Source organism: Pteropus medius, unplaced genomic scaffold (genome assembly GCF_902729225.1).
Source record: "Pteropus medius unplaced genomic scaffold, Ma_sr-lr_union100, whole genome shotgun sequence".
Lineage (NCBI taxonomy): Eukaryota > Metazoa > Chordata > Mammalia > Chiroptera > Pteropodidae > Pteropus > Pteropus medius.
Genome location: NW_024342467.1, coordinates 9419067 through 9443049, shown reverse-complemented (window position 1 = coordinate 9443049; position 23983 = coordinate 9419067). Strand labels below are relative to the sequence as shown.

Genomic DNA, 23983 nt, shown 5'->3' with positions numbered 1-23983 from the left:
GTGAAACAGAATGGTTGGCAGTCTTAAAAGGCCTTTTCAAGAAACATCCTGCCTGGTATCACTTGAAGACATGATAGTAATCAGCATGATTTTGAGATTGTATCATTCTTTAACTAAGAAAATTGTTTGCTTAGTTTTAACCTAAACAAATCTCAATATGTAGAAGTAGACTCCCAATTGTAAGCATCCTATTTTTATATTAAATGGTTGTCTTTGATTTAGACCCAGTCCTTCTCCTAAAGCACCTGATGTCAGATGTGTGGATATAGAAGGGAAGAAAAATAGAATTTGTGAAAAACTGGACTAATGTGGAGAAACTGACTCTGGAAGCACATTTCTAAGAATGACTGGATTGCCTAATTATGCAGTCCAAATTTCTTCCTTTATTTTTGATTGATTGATTCAATGGATGTTTATCATGTGCCTACTACATTCCCAGCTTTTGTTTTTGACTCTAGAGAAATATTAGTAACCAAAACAGGTTAAGCTCCACCCTCCCTGAGCTTACAGTCTGTGTACCCAATAAATACAGAAACAAAAAGATAATTTAATATAGTGATAAGTACTCTACACAAAATAAAATATGGTAATAGAGTAGAAATGATGAGAAAGGGCAAGGGGACTACTTTGGCCATAGCAAAAGTCCCTCTGATGAATGGACTTAGGAGCAGAGGACTGGATGGTGAAAAAGAGGCAGCTTGGCAGAGTTGGGGAATGATTATACCAGGCAGACGGAAGAGCAAGTGCAAAGACATTGAGAGGGAGTTCCAGGGAGGGCAGGGGCCCAAAATTCATAACTATTCATAAGAATTCCAAAATAGAAGCTCTAAAATATGCTTTGGGAACAGGCAGCCTCATTGGGATGCCATGATCAACTCCAAATATGACTTTTCTGAAAGGAAACACTAATTTTATATGTTTCTTTTGGAATATTTGCTTAGCAAAGAACTCAATCTCACTGATTTACAGTCACACTTGATAAAGCCATCTTCACCTTGGGGGTTCCAGGAAGCCTCACAACTTCCAAAAGGAATGGATGACAGGAAAGTATATTTTACCCTTATATTCCCACATTCTAATAAACTGAAACAGGGAGCAATTCACTTAGGAGATTAACTCAGAGTATCAGTATTATATTAGTATCAGTATTTTACCAGCTAGACTATACTTACAGATATTTAATAACAAATAAAAATTTAAAAAAATTCCCAGTATGCCTTTCCTACGGATATGATTTAAATGATAAAGTCTATAAACTAGTCATCTTTCTGGTTAACTTAATTACCTGACCCATTTACAAGATTTATGTATTTGTACAACTTACATGAACATGCCCTCTGGGGTCATTCGTCCAGCTTGAATTAAATAGACTCCAAATCGAAACCCCACTGCATAGGCAAAATATACAAAGGCATGGCTGAATGCATAACAGCTTCCAATGATCTGTGCTTTCTTCAAGGTTTTTCTAAAATGTACAAAATTTACTAAATAATGTAGCATGAGGAATAGCAAGAACATTTTAATAAATGTAGAATAATGATTATAGAAGACTAGACATGTTATTTAGGGGATATACATTTTTTAAAAAATTAAAGAGAAAGTGATTTATTTAACTACTGAGAATTATTAGAGAGAAAATAGAAAATATAATTATTTTCTCTATAGCTATACATTCTATGGTTGAGTGTAACAAAATTATCTCTATGTACTTTCAAATGAATGGACAAGGTCTGTAAAAAGACAACTAATAAAAGAGATAAAGAGACTTGCTTTAGAAGTATTTAGAAATATTTTCTAACCTAAAGTTGCACTAAGAGAATAAATAGTGGAAATTAAATGTCAGTATCAACCACAAGCATGAGTGTAAAAGAGCACAATGCTATCTCTCTGATAAAGTAATACAAAGAGTACCCTTAAGTAAATGTGATAAGGAGGGCTAGTTTAAAATTAAAAGATATGATCACATTTATTGTGTATATATTTGTTTTAAAATGTGAACTGTTTTAGAGATTCAATATAAAAGGCCTAGCAATCTTACTGTCTTTCTTAAATGTTATTTCCTCAGTATTGTTTCAGGAAAATAAAAAAATGAGCACACTAAGTAATTTTACACAGCAATGTGGGATGACCTAAACATATATTCTTGATTCCTCTTCTAGTCTTCTCTTGGTGAAGTCATATGAGAAACTGTGATATACCATTATTAGGAAAGATTCCAGAGCAAATAAATTGGCAGGGAAACCACGGAATCATCCAGGAGTACTGCCTTTACAGAAACAAGGGATAGTTAATGGCGTCAGTATGAATCCACAATCACCTGTGCTGAGCCTGAAGCGTCTCCTCATACTTTTGCTCAAAAGTTTTTTCTCTTGTTAATGACACTATAGTACGTATGTTCTCCACAGCTTCAGTTGCTATCTTATAAAATTGGACAATAAAATACAGAAATAAAATTAGTATTGGTTAAACTTCTTTTGGTCGTGAATTTCAGTCATTTACACAGGGGACATATTGAGTACATCAAATCAGTTACTTTTCTCAACGAGTTTTCTTAACTTCCATTTTTCTTTCCCAAATATAAGATTGGAAAATAACACTGCAGCATAATAGGGGCTCAAAAAAAATTTCTTTGAAATTTTTAGAAAAGATTTAGTCCACTGACTTAAATATAGCACCCTTCAACTCTTCACTGATTTTCATGTAAACTGATTCCATAGGCAGAGAAATCAAACATTAGTGAGCATCATGTACATATGTAATTATGCAAAGAAACAGTCTTATGAATAACGAGATAATTCAAGAAGGCAGCAGAGAAAATCAAATAAATAATAATTTTATTCTAGCACAGAAATGCAAATAGCAACCAAAAATCTCAGGGACATTGCAGTAAAGTAACATAGGGTATGAATATACAATTCTGGATAAGCTATAGCTGTTTCTCATTTTGATGTCTGTGATCTTAAAAATATATTTAATTCAAATATAATTAATGCTTCTCCATATTTATATAGTTTTTAAAAAAGGAGTAATCACATGGGATTCAAAATGGAGGAGACTTTTGGCCTAGAATGACTTGTTGCACATGGGAACACATGTCAACTTGAAAGAGAAACTTCCGGCTCTCATATTCTGTTTCCAGAATGGCAGAGTGGATTATAGGACAGAGGAAGACCCAAGTGGACACCAAGTGTTATTTGAAGGAGAACTTGGGTTACAGGAGAGAACTAGATTTCTAGACTGCAGTCAGAACACCTGGATTCTGTTCTCAATTTTGATGTTGAATAGTTCTAAATTCTCATTAATTTCAAAATGAACTTAAAGAACTATCAATTTGTAACATTCTATATTATGCAAAGAAAATAGATAAGAATGTTAAAACCTTGAGAAGAAAAAGAAATAAACATAAAAAGTCTGTAATCATTTTTCACAATGGAGAAAAGACTATCAATACAGAACCTTAGAAAATAGTCTTTTAAAAAATATGGGCATTTTAAGTGTGAAAAATAAACATCTGATGATATGCCAGAATTTACACATGCAACCAAGGAAGGATCAATATGTTTTATTGGTCCATATTCTAAGTTTTGGTGTTTGGTAAATTGACTGATTTAAAGCTACTGGAAAATGACACAGATTGCCTGTTTGATTGGAGTTACTGATTGTAGAATCTGAGGTTACTCTAATAATACAAAAAGGAAAAATCTAAGGGCACTATACAGCTAAAGCTCATGACATAAAAATTAAGATGGGTAAAATAATTATTTAAGGCCCCATTAATTTAGAAGTTGTGATAATTTGCACACAGGAAGGGCTAAACAACTTTCACTAACTCTGAAGCAAATATATGCTAAGTTTAGTCTGTACCTCCTGAGCAGATGACCCAAGGATCCTTATCTAGTGTAAGAAAGGTGGAAAGGTCCAAGGGTCATGCAAACCAGATTTCAATGAGTCATGTGCTTGACATCCCTCTTAATGAATAGTCATGCTATTTATAATGTGTCAACTGTAATGCAGTTACTGTGATAAGGACCATAAGTGATATTAAACCATTTTCATATTCAGAGGATGTTTGCCAGTATAATAAAGATCTTTGAAACTATATTGTGAGAAGAGCTTAAAGACCTGGGATGAATGGCCAAGAGAAGACTAGGTGTTTACATGATGCAGCCTCCTAAAGGCTGTCATGAGAAACAGACTTTGGATCTTTACACCAAGATAAAAGCCAAGAAGAGGAGAAGGCTATGGCAACTACAACAACAACAACAAAAAGAAAGAAAGAAAGAAAGAGAGAGAGAGAGAAACAAACAAACAAACAAACAAACAAACAAACAAACTGTAGGGAACCTGAGAAAGCAATGCGCTGCCTGCCGTTGGAGGTAAAGGGTGGGTAGAAGATAGATGAACACTTGAGAGGTTGACAGGGATGTTGTACAAGAGATTCCTACTTTGGGTGAGTGAATGAATCAAATGACATCTCTTTCAATTCTTAGATGTTATGATACTACGATATAAATGTTTCCATAAACCTTCAATACAATGATTATTTTTATAAGAATGAATGATCCTAGAAGCTTAAATATGTCAAAGCATTTTCCAAGTAATTAAATAAATTGTTCATTTTGATCAGTATAAAAATAGTTCTTTTCTCTAAAACCATGTTTTAGGCACTATCGATTTAAAAAAAGTATATTCCTTTTTATTCAGTAACTATTATATTTTCTCTTTATTTTGAAAAATAAAATACCCAGAATTGTCCAAGAATTTTTTTTTTTTTTTTTAAGGCAAGGCAACCCTTGGTTGACCTCACAGATTGCAAGGAACTTGTCAGCTTAAAATCCCTTATTTTTTACTTTTTACATCTACAGTACCCGTTCTTCCTAGGTGGTCTCCCATCCAAGTACTAACCAGACCCGACCCTGTTAAGCTTCTGAGATCAGATGAGATCGGGCTTTTTCAGGGTGGCATGGCCGTAGACTAAGAAAATTATTCGACAATCAGAAAATGGGGAAATATGATGTTAGCAAATTCCCCCATGATGTGGTAACAGTAATAATGGCTGACACTGAGTGGTTAGTGCCTTCCAGATACTATTCTAAATGTTTTGTATGCAACAATGCTAAGAGTTTTGTGTAATACAAAAATCTATAAGTGGATTATTATTCCCACTTTACAGAGGAAGAAACCGAAGCCCAGAAATGACATAACTTGCTCATATCACACTTTTGTTAGTGATAGAATCTGAATTCTAGTTCAGCCAGTTTGACTCCAGAACCTTAAATCATGCACGCTATTGCTATAACAACTCTACACCTCATCCTAAATGGTCTGTATGCATTTCAATATATATATACCACTTATAGATTCCTAAGAAAAATAGTTAACATATTGTAAAGATGGGCGCTCTGATTGTTTTCCCTTAGAATGTGATTATGATAATAGTTTTTATTTTACCTTTCCAGCATGCTTAAGTTCTTGCTTATCCTTGTTGGCAAATCCAGTCATTGATGCTGTTTCAATCATTCCTGTCAGAGCAAGTACTGGTGCAATACTCAGAATTAAGAGTGTCATCTCCCATCCATAGATGAAGGAAATGATAACTGACAGTCCCATGTTAGTTACATTTTGTGTTAAGACACCAAGCCTTGAACCTGTTGCCTATAATCAGACATATTTTGGAAAAAAAAGTCAATTAATTTAAAATTTACATGAATTGTTATTATAGTTCTTTGCAAAACAAGGTAGGCTTTTTCAGGATTCATACTTAGATTTTAACCTTCCATTTATACTTAGAGATTAAATAATACCTATATTTTAAAAATGTCCTGTACTAAGGAGTCATTGTACTCTACCTTATGTCTGATATTGTTGTCCTTTGACATGTCCCTATCATCTCTGAATATGTCATTACTTTTGATGCAAACATATTTTCCAGGCCTACCCCTGAAATCTGTCATGTCTCTAAGAAGTCTTGGTTCCTTTCAGTGGAGAATGTTATTTAGAAGTCATATGGTGCTAGCTGTGTTCATCACTAGTAGAGTGTCAGTGGAAAGAATGGGGTGGGAGGGAGAGAGAAAAGAAGAGAGGGAGAGAAGCAATGCATGCACACATTGAATTCTATATTTATTTATCTATTTATATTTCTTGAAATGCATGAGTTCACACCAATACCTTCAATTCCAATCCAACACCACAAGTTTATTTCCACCTTCTTCTCCTCCAATATTTGTTGTCCCCTCTTCAACAGTAAGAAACCTGGCTCTCATTTTCTTTAATAGATTTATGTGATCGATCTCTCTGTATATAACCAATCTACTATCATGGCCTCTGCCTCTCCTCTGCATGGATACCACCCTCACTCTGCTCTAGCTTGGTTTTTCCACACCAGGCTGCTGCCACACATGGATATCCACCCACCAACTATGGGCTCCAAAACCCAGACCTGCCTCTTCTCCTTACACTGATAGAAGGCCAGCACTCTTGGCCACTGTGCCATAGTAGAGCTGAATTGAATGATTGAGGATGTTCATTAAAGTGTATATTTTGCATATGATATCTTACATTTCCTTTTCTGTACTTTATAACTTGTTTTTACTAAGCAAAAGTCTAAAGAAACAATATCAAGATAGAAAAGGAGCTGGAAACATCATGACATAATATAACAAGAAATTCGAAAAAAATTTAAATAAGTAGAAATATCTTTATGACTGTTTTACAAGAACTACATGTCTTATGAGTCAACTTTCAGTGGGACATGTGATAAGTAATAAACAAAACAGTAAATTCCTTTAGTGGTGGGATGAAAAAAATGAGACTCCTATTTACCTAGAAACATAGCTATAATGAACCAAGATAGCAATTCACATTTTAAAACATGCATTTTGTTCTGATCATGAAAACGTGACCATTGGAAAAGGTTTATGTAATGCTAAAATTTACATCCTTCCAGACATAGAAACATAAATTCCAGTTAGGATTATTGTGTTTGTAGCTTTCTATCCTGCTGTTATACTACAAACTTTCTCCTGGACTACTAAATAGTCTTCAGAAATATTTAGATTGCTTCCTATTTTTCTCCCTTAGGAATATAAGGACGATGCTACTCTCTCCCTTAGGAGTATAAGGACGATGAAGGGCTACTGAGAGAGAAAGTGACAGTGACCCTCACCTCCCCCTGGTATGGGCCGTGAACAGCAAAAACTTGCCAAATTTTTGACGAGACCGTCTTGTTTTTGAGTGTTTTGTTTGAGACATGAGAATTTTCTACAAAGTGACTTGCACTTGTGTATTCTTGCTCACTCAACAAGCTTGGGTTATCCACTCGTGTACTAATCTGCTCTTGAAAATAAGGTTATATTACTTTCTATATGGTATTTTAGTTGAAGTTACCAGAAACTTATTGAAACATTCAGTCAATGCAGCCAAGAACAGGCCACAAACCCTGCCTTTTGGTGGTGGTAGTAGGGTAAGAAAATCTAAATATATTTTTCCTGTTGCAGGAAGAAGTAACACAAAATAATAGATACTTGGCCTTGAAAAACACGAGAACTAAAGGAAAAGGGGAAAAGATCTTAAAGACCTGGAGGAATAGTGTACTTCTGAAAGGAATTTAGGGCTAGAATAAATTTAATGAAACTTCCTTAGATTCTTTAGCAACATGCACAAAGATAGTTTTTTTTTTCCTTGGAAATTAAGAGCAGAAAATCATGATTAAATAATTCTTTAGATAATTATTTATGTCCAAGGCACAATGCTAAATGTGGGGAATATACTTTTTATAAGAAAATTACAGCATACAAGGAGGAATGGCTGACATAAGAAAATAAATGGAAGAAAACTCAGTATGCAATTATAGAAACAAAATTCTACATGGTAGGATATTTGCTTCTGGCTAACATGGAATAATGGAATGGATTTATCCTCTCATCTAAAACAAAAAACAAACAAAAAACAGAAAAAAACACACAAACCAATGGTTTTAAGCTACTGAACCTAAGGCAACCAAGGGCAGAGATGGGAAGCAAACAAGGTGAGCCCTATGAAAGAGCTCCTTGAAAGAACATTCAAGCTGCAGAGTAGGAAAGGTGAACTGGGAACAAGCCCAACAGAAGCCCTAAGTTGCCTAGACAAAGCTGAGATCCAGAGATTCCATGGAAGCCAGAATTTGCAACACAGAATGCCAGAGAAAGGTACACAGAAAGACAAATTTGAATATCTACAGAGCATCCTTCTTCAGTATTCAGCTGAGCAATGCATGTGTGATGGCTAGGAATAGTGCCTGGTCACACCAGCCAAACTGGAAGACCTCACGATTCACAGAGCATTGGGGAGAGTATATATAAGGGTCTTATTTCAGTAGTAGGCTCCAGTCCTGCCTAATAAACCTTAAAATTGATCTCTAAAAGGATCAAACTGTTCCTAGGAGACTTGACTACATTCCAGAATAAAACAAGACTTACAGAAATACAAAAATATCCAGTACTCAAAAATGTTAAATTCATAATGTGTGACATCCAGTCAAAAATTACCAGGTATGCAAAAAAGCAGCAAAATAAGACCCATTATGAACATAAAAATCGACCAATTGAAACTGACCCAGAACTGACACAAATATCAGACTTAGCAGACAATGACATTAAACATTATTATCATTACATAACATATATTTAAAAAGTTAAGAGATATTGAAGATATCAAAAGGTCTATTTCAAATTCTACAAATTCTGCAAATAAAATTTCAGTGTCTAAGAATAAAGTTTTATTGGAACATAGTCATGCCCTTTTGTTTACCTATTGTCTGTGGCTGTCTTAGCGCTATAAAGATGGAGTTGAGTAGTGGCTAGAGAAACCTTATGTGCCATTCTTCTCATTTTGTACTGCTGCTCAGGGTGCTACAAATCTGATGCAATTATAATTTCACAGCATGTTGAGTGCTACATGTATTGCTATACTGACATTTTATCCTAATTTAAAAATTACCATTGCATATTCAACATCTAAAAACAAGAAAGGAAGAGAAAAGAGGACTCTGAATATCCTGCTTTTAAGGCACGGAGCATTGTGGATTACTTTGTGTTCTAATTAGATGCCACAGTGTTGTGTTTATTATGCCATGACACTATGTAGTATGAAAAATATACAAAATATGTCAACATTACAAGACTAAGCAAGCACTCACTCATCACATCATTCTTAATTCACATAAAAGGAACATAGAGAAAAATTAGAAAATTTAAAATAAAATATATCATCTTAGCAGAATTTCTTCATAAAACTAAACAGTGAAAATGAGGCTGAAATTAAAGTAAGTTTCTGAGTGGCTCATTTATAAGCTAAGCAAAGAAAGTCATTTATTGATAGTGAATTAATTAAATCATATTTGATTGCAGCAGTGGAAGAAATGTATTCAGAGAGCAGGAACATATATGAGACGATTAGCTTTTTGCTGAGAATAGTTGCTCAAAAAGTTGAGAATCTGGATAGCAATATAAATAGTCAATTAAAAATTAAGGTAGATTATTTTGATTAGTTTTCCCTGGCTCTTGATGGGTTGACATATGTGTCTGATACTGCTCAATTATTGGGTTTTCGAGGAGTCAATGGTGAGTTTGAAGTGACTATAAAATTAGCTGCTATGAATAGTCTACATGGAACAATTACAAGTAAAATATTTTCAAAGAAGTTGAGAAAAAAACGAAGTCAGTACAACCTGAAGTGAAATCTGCTAAGATACATTACAACTGATATTGCGGTGAAAATATTTATAGAGCAAAAAAAAAAAAAAAAAAAAAAAAAAGGCTTAGTTGGACAAATTTACAGTTTGTGAAAATTTAAAATGTTTAAAGACTATGGTTATTCATTGTAGTATTTCATTAGCAAGTATTTTGTGGAAAATAATTGAACTTATCACACCTTAGAGCAGTATGGTGAATAGTGAAGATCACTTGCTCTTATAGACTAAATTTTTATTTTTTTCAAAAGAGCTGTATCTTGATTTCCTTACCACACATTGGTTTGAGGGGTTAGCAGTGGTAAAGTTTCACTGCAATATTTTGGACTTGTAGTAGAGACTGAAATATTTCTTTATAAGAAGAACCACCTTTAACCTCTACGGCTTTAGATATTAGCTTTTGCTATAGACTTGATAATGTCTCTAAATGAATTAAACCTGAAATTGTAAGGCAAAACAGCAGTTATATGCCAAAGTTGTACTATGGTAAAGTCATTTTGATGACAACTAATATCATTTGAATCACAAGTAATATCAAGCTGTTTTTATAAACATCCCATGTCAGAAAGTTAAATCAAGAAATGAACTCACCGTTGCTCAATAATGATATTGTAGTTCTACTTAATCAATTCACTGGGATTTCGTAATTACTAAATGCAATTTTTATGATTTCTTGGGACAAAAAATTATAGTTCTGATGAGAAGAATTCTTAGAACTAACATTGTGTCTGTCAGTGGTACATCAAGTGTACACTGTGGCATCAGTAACATACTTTCTTGTGGACAAAAATGAGGTAAGATTTTTGGTTGATGAAAAGAGGTTCCAAAAAATATACAGAAATAATATCTTGCAATTTTGTGAAATCTGGTCTCCCAAAGAATCTAAAATGGCTTTATACCTTTAATAAAACTACATATTATACAGAAAATAGTCTATTGACAGATATACTGGCAATAAGCCATTACCGTGGGCTGAATAAATACCAGTAAAATTGGTTGTATTCAATCATCTATTCCAGGAATCATGTTATCTTATGACTTTGCTTCACTAACATGTTTTCCTTATGATTCTCAAAGTATCACACTTCTAAAGATGTCCAGGAGCTATATTTTTGGTCATCAGTAAACATTTCAAAATAATATTTGTTATTAAGGAGCTATTTTATCAACATTCACTCTAACACCTTTGATAAAATAAAATGTAACTGAAATTACATGATGAAGAAACTGAGATGAAATATTTCTTACTTAAGTTGATATGATAGGAAATATGACCCTGAATTATTATTTCCTGATTCATCTCTAGTGTAGAGTGCTTTTGTGAGAAAAGAAACAGTGGACAAATAAGACTGGTAAATAATTCTTCTTTCATTAGAAAGAGTATCCATTCAAGTTAGATATGATTCTATCTTTACATGGTAAAATAAGCGTTTATGTGAATTATATGCTAGTAGATTCAGTCTCACCCTTGAAATCCTTCTTCGGTTTTGCTTCTTAAATTCAGCAACTTTAAAATTTGCCATCAGTTTTCCAATCATTTTTCTTTTAGCTACGACTTCTCATGAAGTGAAAATAATCTGACCTGCCCAGAAGTTATTATGAGACCAACATTTACTCACTAGTTATACAATAGAGTTTCAAGTGATCAAATTGTATTAGTCAGATGCTTGAAATGAATCTGGCTCACAAATATTCTTACTAATTTCTCTTCATGAGAGACAACACGATTTACTAGAAACAACTAATGAATCTAAGGAGAGTAATGGCAGTCTTTCAGTCCTAATTTGTTTTTTAAAGTAAATATTTGCTAATAGAGAAGATGGCTCATATATAAAATATAGCTGTTAGTATGAATGCCTATTACACTGAATTCTTAAAAGATCTCAATGATAGGTAGTAAGAGAAGAACATTCACATAGCAAAGAAGAAAACAGCAAATTTTGTAGAATGGGGATTAAAATGGAATTATAGGGATTGATATTTCTGTTTAAAGTAGTGAACCCTGGAATTCTTAAATGCAGATGCTGTCATTCACATAATTCTATTGTGCCATGGAAGATTAGTGCTATGCTTCTTACTTGATTATTAAGTGAATTTCTATCATTTTTTTTCCACTTACGCCAGTAAAATTGAGTTCCTGAGCCCTATTTTAAAATTTAAATACTATCTAATGAAATTTAGAAACTTGACTTCAAAATTATCAAAAAGAGGTTCAGGAAGAGATAAAGATAATGCCCCCTTTCCTCTTGTGCTCTTTCTACATCATAAAATTAGTTTTCCAAACCAAGATGGATGTATGTGAATATTCACAACTGTAACCAACTTGCTCTACTTTCTGGTGTTATAAATCTATCTTTGGATGTATATATTGAACAAAGAAGTGTTGTAAAAGTTGCAAAAATGAAAATAGTGTCTATGACTTGTGGAAATAGCCTCCAAAAGAAAATGCAATTTCGAAGGTCTATTTTCATTGATAATTTGTTGCTCTGATAGCAGTGCTGTAATCGATATTTCAATCTTTCTAAATAGAAAAAAATCACTTTTAAGATTTTTCTGTCATTCAGAGGAGCATCATTGACTTTCATTTTCTCCCACATGCATAAGGAAAAAGTTATGTCTATAACTCTCCTAGAGTTCTTATTTTAACAAAGAGATTGAAAGTATATCACACTTCAGTGTGAAACCTTGTTTTGTACTCATTTTTTCATAGTTGAAATCTCACTTGTGATATAAAGGCTTATTTTATTAAAATAATTGGAAGGAAATTAATAAATTTTATCTCTTCCATCCTACCCTACTCCCCATACTTATTTAAGAATCATTTTGACATACATTATGCTGGTCGTTGCATCATCAATTTTGAATATGGTGCATAAACATTTCATTTACACATAATGTATACAGTCATGATTACACATATTTCTTTAACTTGATCTGCACAACAATCAGCACAGAATCATTTCCAGATGTATCCATGAATCTAACTTGTTAGACAATGTAGTAGATAAGATCCTTTTTTCTAGGGGAATAATAAACTAAACTTCTTTCTTTTATATCAAACTTCTAAATTGTATGAATATGTTCTCATTTTGTTACTTTTTCTTGTCTATTTAATTCTGAGCTTTTTTTCTCTAATTCTTGGTATCTTCTTTAGTCCACTGGTTATCCTATTACATGTACTAAATCTTCTTTCTTTTTATTTAAAATATCCAGCCCGAAAGGCTTCCTTGCATCTTTCATTGAGACCTCCCTGTTAGCTCTGGGGTTTACCTGTTCTCATTAATGATATGAGTCATCTCAGTGTAGCTCACATATATGCACAGACACTTGTGTGTATGTGCATGCATGCGTTTCACATACATATACCATTTTAAAGAAAAGCAATATACATACTCCTTGAATTTGTGCTATATCTATGGCCAATATTGTTGTCAAGGCTCCTGTGCTGTTTTCCTTATCATCAAACCAGGAAATATCCTAGAGGAAAAAGAGAATTAACATAAGGTTATCAAAGAGTTCTCTGATTTGCAACTTTGCTGTTGTATAAGTCAGAAGGCATTTATCTGTCTCCTCACTCACAGGTACTTAATTCTTATAAATACTATGGATCAAATGACTTTTGTTTCTTACTTCACTAAGATCTATACATAGATATAAACTGAAGAATTTAAGCCCAACAGCTGGACTCATTATCATGCTACAATATTGTATAATAGTCAATGTTAAGAATGGTCATTTTGAAACGCCAAATAATTTGCAATTTTATTCCACAAGTACTTTGTGGAGAGCAGACCCTATTTAAACAAATGAGGCAATGAACAACACAATTTAGAAATATCTCCAAACCTTTCTATATAAACTGATTAATGATAAAAAGCCTATCTCCTCCTCTTTAGGACCCTCATAGGCAAGATTCTACCTGCCACTTCATATAACCCCTAGATTTTATAAGCACTGGCCATTGTGAGAAGCTAAGGAGGCAGAAATGCTGCTATAAAACCCCTGCAACAAAGAAGCATGCAATCTGAGGAAGGAGAAAGGTCAAAAATACAAGCAATAAAAAACATAATGTTATAACCAATTTCATTTTCAACAGCAAATAGAGACAGCACTGCTTAGTACTTCTCAATCCAAGGAATTCTGATTTCCTTTTATTAGCTATTGAATGTTTCCTCCCACTCACTCAAACCACTTATATCTCTAGATGGAGACTGTCTCTGAAAAATCAATTATTTTTAGTGAGTGGAATAACTGTGGGCTTACTACAACCCAGCCAAGGGCCCTGATGCCCAGGTTACACATTTCTGCTAACTAAGGAAACAAAAGCATAACATAGAGGGCCGTGCATTTATCATGAAATCATGTTAGAAGAAAGCTCTTATAGAGGAATATGGCAGGAGCCAGAGTATGTATAACCCTGGCATGACAGCACTATTCTGTAAGTCCTTGGATTGGGAAGGTGTCCTAAAGAGTCTAGGGTTCTAGATACCCAAAGGGCATCCTATAGAGATCATAATCTGCCCTATATCGTCACTTTGAAAACACAAGTCATGATCTGCACTATATCGTCACTTTGAAAACAAAAGTCAAGAGCTTAACATATCGTGAACTCACATCAGCAACAATAATACCATAGTACTCTTGAACTGGAAGACATTACTTATTTTTGATTGTATATTAAAAAAATTTATACTATACATTTTCTAATTACTTTTGTATTTCAACATGACATGAAATGCACAAGCATTTTTAGATAAATATAATGTTATAATGTAGAAAGACATGGTAAAAATGATTATAAGTAAGGCTATCAGGTTTTCATTACTAGTCAATCTATTTTTTTCCTGCCAATAATTCTACTAGAAAGAACAATATCATGATAAGTACTTGGTATGAACTTCTTCATTTAATCATCACAACTACTCTGTGAAGTAGATACTATGATTATCCATATTTTGTAAAAGAGATTAAATAACTTGCCCAAGACCACACAGCTGGCAAGTGCTGAGGCCAGGATTTAAACCTGGAAACGAGATGCCAGAGTTTTTAATCAAATATTCTGTTCTGCCTCCCATCTAATAGAAGCATTATATTTGAGTTTCACTACCTATTTCTCTTACCTCAGTACTTGTTACCTCCAATCTTTTTGGAAGTAGCCTTCTGAGATCCCTGATAACTATTAATGCTATTATCTTATGATTTAAAGTGCCCTCCACAGAAGCCCTAGCCAATCTAATTTAGAGAGTAATGGTCAAAAGTAAACTTCGAATCTGTTCAAAAACCTAATAGATCTACAGGTCACTATTTATCATTAAGAAATATAAATTTAGCTTTGAAACAATGAATAATGAATTATTTACAACCACTAAAGTCAGCAATAATTAGAACATTCTTTTCAGCTGGAAGGATCTCAAGTAATCAAATCAAATATAGATTTTATACTGACAAAAAGACCACACCTGATTCCATAAATACCTCTACCTCAAATGAAGCTTCAAAATGGTTATAAAAAGCACAGCAAGTCTCAGCATGCTTTCTAAGCCTTAAAAAGTCTTATCTCAGGACAAAAACCAGTTAATAAGAGTTAGACAAAACTGAATATTAGGAGCTTCCCTTACTACAGATAAAACTGAAATTGGGGAGATATTTACAAAGAAAAGATCAAATATACTATTCTTTTCTTTTCCTCTAATTAAAAAAAATAAACAAAATTAAGAAGCAAAAAGAATGCTGAAGGATGAAGAGGGAAAACAAATGATACGCTGAAGGGGCTAAGTTAAATTTATGGGGGAATTTAATAACATCTGCTGAATAGCATAGAGTTTCTTTCTGTCTTTGTACGTGCATGTTTTTTGAAGGACCAGAGTTTACGGTTTACAGATTGGTGCAATCTTATGGGCATAAGCTACTTTATCCAAAAATGTTACTGTCCTGGTGTTCACCTGGCTAATGCTAGGCAGAGGATTAACGTTCAGCATTAACAATCAGGATACTGGATTAATAATATCCACTGGTTAAACTGGCTCACAGCCTTGAGACTCTTCCACCAAAAACATGCTGTGAACTTCTAGAGAAGAATTTCTAAGTAATGTTTGGAAAAATTAAAATGTACACTCCTTTGTTTAAAACATTCAGACATTCAAGAAACATTTCCAGAAATTCCCAGAAATTAAAAATAAATTTCCTTGAACAAGGAAAAACATAAATTGTAAAAACAAAACAAACAAAAATTGTCAACAAGTGTGAAATATAGTAGTAGTTAATCAAAATCCCATCTTATTTTATGAAAGATTTGAGGTGAAGACAAAAAGTGTTCATAAAAAAATAAAAAACTAAAGTACCAAGTTTAGCATGAGTGAGATGTGTAGGCATTAAATTGTTTTGTGATCCCTCAAGTAGATTTTTGTTTTTTTGGATTAAAGACTGTCTCCAGTTGTTTCTGACTGGACCTTTTTGAGCAGAGGGTGTCAGGCACAAACTGCTTCAGAGCATCAAGTTGCTATGGGAAATCTCCCACTTGCTTTGCTGCATTTTGTATAATGTAGCTCCCTGTGAGCATGAAGGCCAAGGAGTTCTGTTATATAGCAGTCCTCTACTATCTATGGCAGAACACTACTGCTAAAAGTCACAAGATGCAAAAACTGGTTTTGACGACTCAGCCAGAGTGATAGTAACTCTATTTCTGAAAAGAAATGACCCTAGCAGGAAGCTATTTGTTCCTGCACAGTGAACTCTGTTGAAAGAAAGTGTGGCGAAGAGCACCAAATGATTACTGGCTTTCAGGGTAACCCAATACTCCTCAGCCTCCTGAAAGAATTTTGGAGGTGCCAAACTGAGACATTCCTGCCATTTGCCCCCAAGACTCACTTCTCAAGATTACTACTTGATCCACCTAGTTTTAGTTATTTCACAGGTGTGATTGATCATCTGTGTGTAGCAGGCTAACCTGCCAACTAGATTGATGTTATCTGAATTCAGGACTTTTCCAATGAGGAAAGAGAGATTGGCTGCTTTAAGAAGTATGAAGTGAAAAAAACTTAAGCTGTGCACATATAGATGAGAACAAGAGAACCTAACTCCTTTTAAAATGTGTTCTCCATGATATTGTAGCTCTTAATCCTTCTTTTCAGTTTTAATTTGATCTTCCATTCTGATTCTGGAACTCCACATTATACATTAAAATAAAGATTTGTCAAGAAAAATGCAAGGAACAAGGAGTAGACTCTAAATCTTGTTTTCTATAAGTTGTATTTCCAAACATAACAACTTGGACTTGTTTCTATTAGAAAAATATACTATAAGAATTCTGACATCAGATGCTGCTTGGGACACAAAAAGCATGCTTTTAAATGACTGAAGGAAAGATTATGTCAAGAAATTGACTTGAAAAACTCAAAGCTAGAATATTTAAAAGCACATTGTAAATAAGAAAAAAATCAACTAAACACTGACCTGATATAACATAGCTTTAAATGCCAAGTGTCTTAATCTCATGGTTAAAATTTCCCCTGCTTTGCCGTAAAATAATCCCTGGAAAACAAAGAGAAAATCTACATTTATTCTTGACTCTCTTTTTTATTTCTTTGTAACACTTAGTTACTATATTTACTTATTTAATATTTCATTTAGTTATTATTTTTAACTCAAATAGAGAGGATGACATAAAAAGTAATCATTTAATTCATTGAAAGCTTACCTGAATGAAATAACTGACAAAGCAAATAACACCCAAAATGACAAATATCATGGAATAAATTTCTGCATCATGCTTTAATGTGGTTTTATCATCATTTTCAAACATCTGAAAAGAAATAGAATTTTTTATCAGGTGACTGGAGAAAAATATAAAAGAGAAAAAACTAAAATGCCTATTAATTGGGATTTTTAAAATGAATTTCAACATAAAAATAAGATTATATATACATTTCTGGGAGAAAGTACACCATTGTTCTACCCTCTACATTCATTAAATATGATAAAAACGTAATTTGCTTTAATTTTCTCAATTAAGCTATGAAAATATGAGATCAGACAAATGAGTCCTCTGTTATTATTTTCACAATATATTTTCAAAGAAACCATCAGCTTGAATTATTATTTTGAATAACTTTTAATAACTCACATTTCTTAGTATTCCTCTATTTAGAGCACTACCTGCAATATGAGACCTTTATACATGTCCCTAGAAATTGTTCCTAAAGTTACTAATTATACATGTATTGGCATCTATGTTGACAAAACATAGTTGTGCAAATCTGAGAGACTGAAAATTTAATATGGCTCTAGTAAAATCCTTGGATCCATCAGCTTTCCTAGGTCCCTCGGCACAATCCCAAACTCTTGTTATTTCCTTTCCCTGATCTGACTGGTAATAAAAAATGGCCATTGTTCAGACTAGTTGAAAGAAAAGCAGCGGCATTTGTCTGTTTTATTGCTTCAGTGCTTTGGAATGCTGATACAGCACTGGAGTCAAAATTAGAAAACAAAGCAATTTCTTTACTGATTGCCTAGTCAACAAGGCCCAGCCAAACACTTCACAATAGAGGCCGGCTTATTCCCTGAGAACATCAGTTAATCGTTCCATCATGGATCTCACAGTGAATAAAGGTGACCCACCACAAATCTCAATTTTTCCCTTGCTGGATCAGAGTACAACAGGTCTGTTTTCTCAGACTACACTTTGTCTAAAATTGTTAAAAATATTAGCAAATTAGTTTTACTTACAGTTATGATTTTTGCAAAGATGATGGAAAATATTGGATGAATAGTTCCATTTAAAACAGAAGCCAATGTCCCCAGAACCACAAAAGGCCATTCTGACTTGTTTAATTTAAAAAATTTTAACAGAGAAACTTCAGGAAGACTTGTCTATAAATAAAATACCTTGGTTAAAACCCCAGTTTAAGAGCATAATGGAACTTAGAGAAGTTAGCCATCTTAAACAGATCTATAATGTAAAATAACAAATATAATAGGTGGGAGACTAGAAAGTAGAAAGATTTCACTGCTCACATTACTGATGATGACCTTAAAACATACAAGAATCTTACTAAAAGTGACTATTTATGCAACTTATCATTTTGGGATTTCACTCAGTTGCTATCATTGAAAATACAAATCAACCTACATGTTCTAATAGCTAAGACTCACAGAAGAAATGACAGGCATGTTTTTCTTTACTCCTATTAAACTGGATGGAGTATCATACTCTATGATAGGACAAAATTTAAGTGGGAACTAAACAGAGACAGAAAGTAAAAGTTTTACTAGCATTTTAAATGTGAAATTTTTCTAGTTTCATGACTTATTAACAGAAACATTTTTCTAATACCTTGGTTAAAAGCTTGTTTTGGGGTTCCCATTTACAAGTGAATTGCCGAAATATCTGAGCATTTTACTTACACTTGCCAAGCTTCACTTTCCTCATCCTTCCGAGGGTGATGATATCATTTCCTATCTTATAGGACTGTTCTTAGAATTAAGCTTCACTTAGTATTTGCAAACAATAAGTACCCAATAAGTGATAGCTATTGCTGATGTTATATTACAGAGAAGAGATTATGTTACACAAAATCCCAGGTTTTATACAGAGAAAGCACAATGCAAGTAGCTGTTTAGTATCTGCCAGCCCTTCAATGGAATGCATGTAGGGTAATATGGGAGATAAACTTTAAAAATCTTGTGAATAGCTTTGTGGTGAGTAATTAGTTTGAATAGGGAAGTAGACAGCAAACTACTAGGCATTTCATATGTTAAAACTTCCTCATGGTATTCACTTTTGAAATAATGACATTTACGAACCTAATAAGCAGAGAATTCTTCAGGAAAGAGAATAAAATAGTTTATAATTCTTGCTTTAATCTTAGTATGGCAATATAATGTAAACTCTATTGCTTGAACAATAGAACTTTTCAAATTCTAAAGCCTTTAAAGTCTATTTTCAGGATGGTTAAATCACCATTATATTGAGTTACTTAATAATCTGACTATCTATTATCTTTTCTTCTGAAGTTTTCTGAAGATTATTGTCATAAAGAGCTTCACTTTTCAGCTAGTTGACTGTCCAAAAGAACATGGGCCTCTGTTACAGCCAGGTCACTGACGCATGCCCCTCCTACACACAGCGTTATTTACTTGGGCAAAGAGTACCTGTTCTCATGCTTGCTTTCTCACTCCTACCCCCAGGCTTTCCTCAAGTCCAGATCACCTGGCTTCAACCTTCCTTACAACTCATATCCCTTAGTACTACTCTCTTCAACCTCCACTTTTACAAGCTCAAGTCTCATTTCCGTATCCCCATTTATCCTCCCTTCTCTTAACATGTCCAGCACCTGTTTTGGGCCTCAACCTATATTCCGAACATTTTCCTCAGCACTCTCTCTGGTTGTGCCCTGGAATTAGAGGACTAGATCCTGTATGTGCTGGTGTTTATCTGTGTCCAGGCAGTGTTGTGGATTTGGGTCTTTATATGACCCAAATTGATCTTGAGCATCACTGGTGGTATCTGAACCACACTTCCTGAGCTACTGTTTTTACCCATCGTCTGCCTCATAGGGAAGAACATTCTCATGAGATTTCTTGCTCCAACAATGACAGCTGACATAAATACAGTTTTATTTGAGGAGCTCTTTCTTATAGTGTCACAGCAATGCTAGGGTGAAGTTTGGGAAAGACTTGTTTTGTAAATTTAGTGCTATAGTAACATTTTATTATAAATAAATTCTAAATATTATAAGGATTAAATCAGAATTCATTGGAGAACATATGGGTAAAACTCATTGATAGTTGAACCATTACCTCTTTATTTTGAATAGATTCCTCAGAGTTGTCAATAAAGTCTGACTTGATGCTATTCATGGAGCACAAAGGAACTGAGCTGATATTTTTTTCAGTAGAATATGCCATTGATTCCATCTGTTCATCAGTTTTTTTAATATCCTTAAATGAAGAATATACATGTTACCATTAGGTTAATGCCTTAAAAATTCAAAGGAACTTTATTAAACATCCCCCTAAAACTGTACTGTTTCTATTATTGAAAGTGGTATATTTTTATGCAGTTCTTGCCGAAGTTTTCAGGTTTCACAGAGAGCTAGTAAGTCCAACTTATACTGAAATTAGTGAGTATCAGTAACTTAGTGTGCCTTCTTTCTAAAGATCTGTATAATTAACAGGAGAAGACAATGCCTTAACCTACTAGTAGGGACAGATCTTAGTAAGAGGAGCTTTGTGAGGGAGATGATACAAAGATTCTCTTTCTGACACCTTCCTGGCTTTATTTTAAATTTTTTATTTTTTACTTATAAATTTATAACAAGCAACTAGGCACTTAAATGTGAGCCTGGTCCTGGGCCTGAAGGAGTCTCAGAAGACAATAATACTTTCCAGCCTGTTGCTGCTGCCCATTCCAAACGGATCACAAACCAAAATTGGTGAGGCCAGCTCATAAACAACAAGAAATCGTACGATAGAATGAATTTCTAAACCAGATTGCTTTAAGTCTTATTTTTGTTTTTCTTGCTATTCAGAGAAATGAGATCAGTTTTAGTAAAATTAAGGAGTTATACATTCTCTGCTCACCTGAGTGGTATGGGTAAATTTGTGACTTCCCCATGAAGTGATGGGAGGAAGGGGACAAGACAGAGATGAGGAGCCCAGTTAGGATGACTGTGGCCCAGACCAGGGTGGGGAGTGGAGATAAAAGAACATAGGTAGATTTAGGTACAAAGGAGAATATGCACATGAAAGGCTTCCCAGGGACACTGATTCTTTGACAAGCTTAACAACTGTTAATCAGTCATTTCAAAGTACAATGAACTTTAACCGGTCCTATACTATCCTAATGTCTGTAACCAGACATTCCTTTACGCTATCACTTTTCTTTTTTCTTATAAATTTCTTTCTACCAAGAAAGAAATCTTTTATTTGGCTTTTTTTTTTTTTTCAGGAGCTATTTATTTACTTTGTGTTAAGTTTAAAATAAAATTTTGACCTCTTCTCACAATAAATTATTCTAAGAAGTTACTTTAACAGGAAAAGACAATTCCTTTTCCTGAGAAGGCTGCTAAACAAAATAAAAAAAGTTTTGGTATATGTATATCTCTGCCTGTTTTTATTTCATTTTCATATGGAAACCCACTAAAGAAGTATGTCTGTAAATAATCATGTATGTTCAAGACAAATAATTATAGCATTAATATCCACAGTTTTAACTTTCTTGAAAAGTTTGATTAGATAATGTTAATATTAATAGTAATAACATTTATTATGCCAATAATAATTCAAAGCACTTTACACGAATGAACTAATTTAATACTAACAGTAATTCATGAATAGGTTACTATTATTTTCCCCATTAGAAAGAGATTAGAAAACTGAGGCATAGACAATTTACATAACTTGTCCAAAGTCCTAAAACTATTAAGTGGCAGAGTCAGATTTCAACTTTCAGGGTCTCCAGAGCTCATAATCTTAATCATTTTGCAATTCTACTTCTCAGGATTGATTCTCATAGCAACTAACTTTATAATACTTATGGTTATCATGAATTCTCATAAATTAATTCATTTAGACACCATAGGCAATAGTGGCGAATAAGTACATTTAGGGTTTCAGAAATGAGTCATTGTTTATGTAGATATCATATAAATAATGTTTATTGTTCAGTACTTAGATTATAGTTGTTCATTGAGTATTAATATTAAAAATGGTATTGCTACATCAGAATAAACATTATTTTAGGTAATAAAAGAATTGGTATTTTAAATTTTTATACATTTATATCACAAACATTCCATTTTCATTTTCTTTACATTTTGAAACTCTTTAACCTATGACTTAATAATGAGTTTTGGTTTAGTTATACTAAAAAATAAAGATGTTACTTCAAAGAAAGATCTTAGTGTAGTAGTTTTTAAGAAAAAATAAGCTAAATTTGACCAGTTATTTCTTTTTATTGTTATACTTATTAGTTTGAAAATACTGAATTAACAACTTCATAAATTATTAAGTCTACTGTGGAATGAAAATCATGCAAATTCAACTGGCAAATAACACTTAACTTTTATTTTTTGAAGGAAAATATGGCCTACTATGAACTAAAATTGAAATCAGGCAGTTTTTAAATCAATATAGGATTAAATTTTCAAACTTTTCTTTTCCTGTCATTGCTTTATATTATGTCTTTAAAAATGCTTATGTTAGCATTGTGGGGAAAGCTAGGGTTTTAAATGTGAAGTTTTAAGTTTAATGAAGAGATGGAGGCTAATAACTTTCTAAATTTCCTAACTCGTGAAATAATATTGACATCAAAAATATAATAAAAAATCTGAAGAAGTAAAATAAACCAAAAAGTGTTGAGATTAGTTGTCAACAGAAGACCGGTTAGAAAGAAAGTTGCCTTCTAGGTCAAGAGAAGCCTTGGCCAGAATGAAGAAGTTAGCTAGAGCCCAGTCCCTATCATTTATATTATGAAAAAACAATGTGAGACCCAGTAGGGCAGATCACCTGGTATATAGAAATGTGGATCCTAAAAAACAAGAATTTGCCAGTAAGTTTCCATTATTATCATGCCTCCTCTTGACTGCCCACATGGTCCACCTGTGAGGATGTGGTATGTAAATGGAATGGGTTTATTTGTGTATCCCTTTATTCAGCATACAATTATTGAGTGCCCACTGTGTCCAGGCACTGTGTTAGGTGCTTCTTACACAGTAAGTTTCAACTAGCTTCTGCCTAGCTTCTAAGAACTTCCACCGTATGACCTTCATTAACCAATTCTTTTCCATCATTCTCCAATACTCATCTTTTCTCGTGGAAGCCTGTCTCGTTTAAATTTAGTTGCAAATCAAGTTCCTTCTTTCTTACCTCTCTGTTGCTGTTCCACCTACTTAGACTTCTCCTCCTTTTCCACTTTCGAACTGCTGGTCTTCAAGGCCTCTTCATGCAACCTTCCATGAGCAATCTAGTTTCCCCTCTCCCCATCCATCTTGCTTATTTCTTCAACTTGTAACATCTGTATGCATAATTCTGCATTTTGCCTTTGAAGTCTTTAGGTAGGGATTATGTGTTATATTCGTGTTTTAACAACAACGACAAAAATCACAATATATAGAATCAGATTGTTTTGAATCTGCCACATACAAGCTTTGCAGCCTGTTTGTAGGGTGATTGGCAAATATAAGTGCTATGTACCCATTAGTTCTTAAAACTTTCATCAAATTATTTAGCACAGTGCTGAGGAATATTAGATACACT

The 23983-nt window shown here is 33.5% G+C and overlaps 1 protein-coding gene and 1 pseudogene across 1 annotated transcript in view; both read right to left on the bottom strand.

Annotated features, from left to right (window-relative positions):
• Positions 1-23983, bottom strand: part of ABCB5 (ATP binding cassette subfamily B member 5) — an 83820-nt gene that overhangs the window by 17479 nt on the left and 42358 nt on the right. The window contains exons 15-22 of the mRNA XM_039862502.1: positions 20525-20665; positions 18452-18595; positions 17424-17528; positions 17180-17257; positions 13121-13204; positions 5452-5655; positions 2318-2418; positions 1325-1465 (exon numbers count right to left, since the gene is read on the bottom strand). Of these exons, the coding sequence (XP_039718436.1) occupies positions 1325-1465; positions 2318-2418; positions 5452-5655; positions 13121-13204; positions 17180-17257; positions 17424-17528; positions 18452-18595; positions 20525-20665 (998 nt within the window). The remainder of the gene's footprint in view (positions 1-1324; positions 1466-2317; positions 2419-5451; positions 5656-13120; positions 13205-17179; positions 17258-17423; positions 17529-18451; positions 18596-20524; positions 20666-23983) is intronic.
• LOC120602551 (uncharacterized) lies at positions 4857-4975 on the bottom strand (annotated as a pseudogene).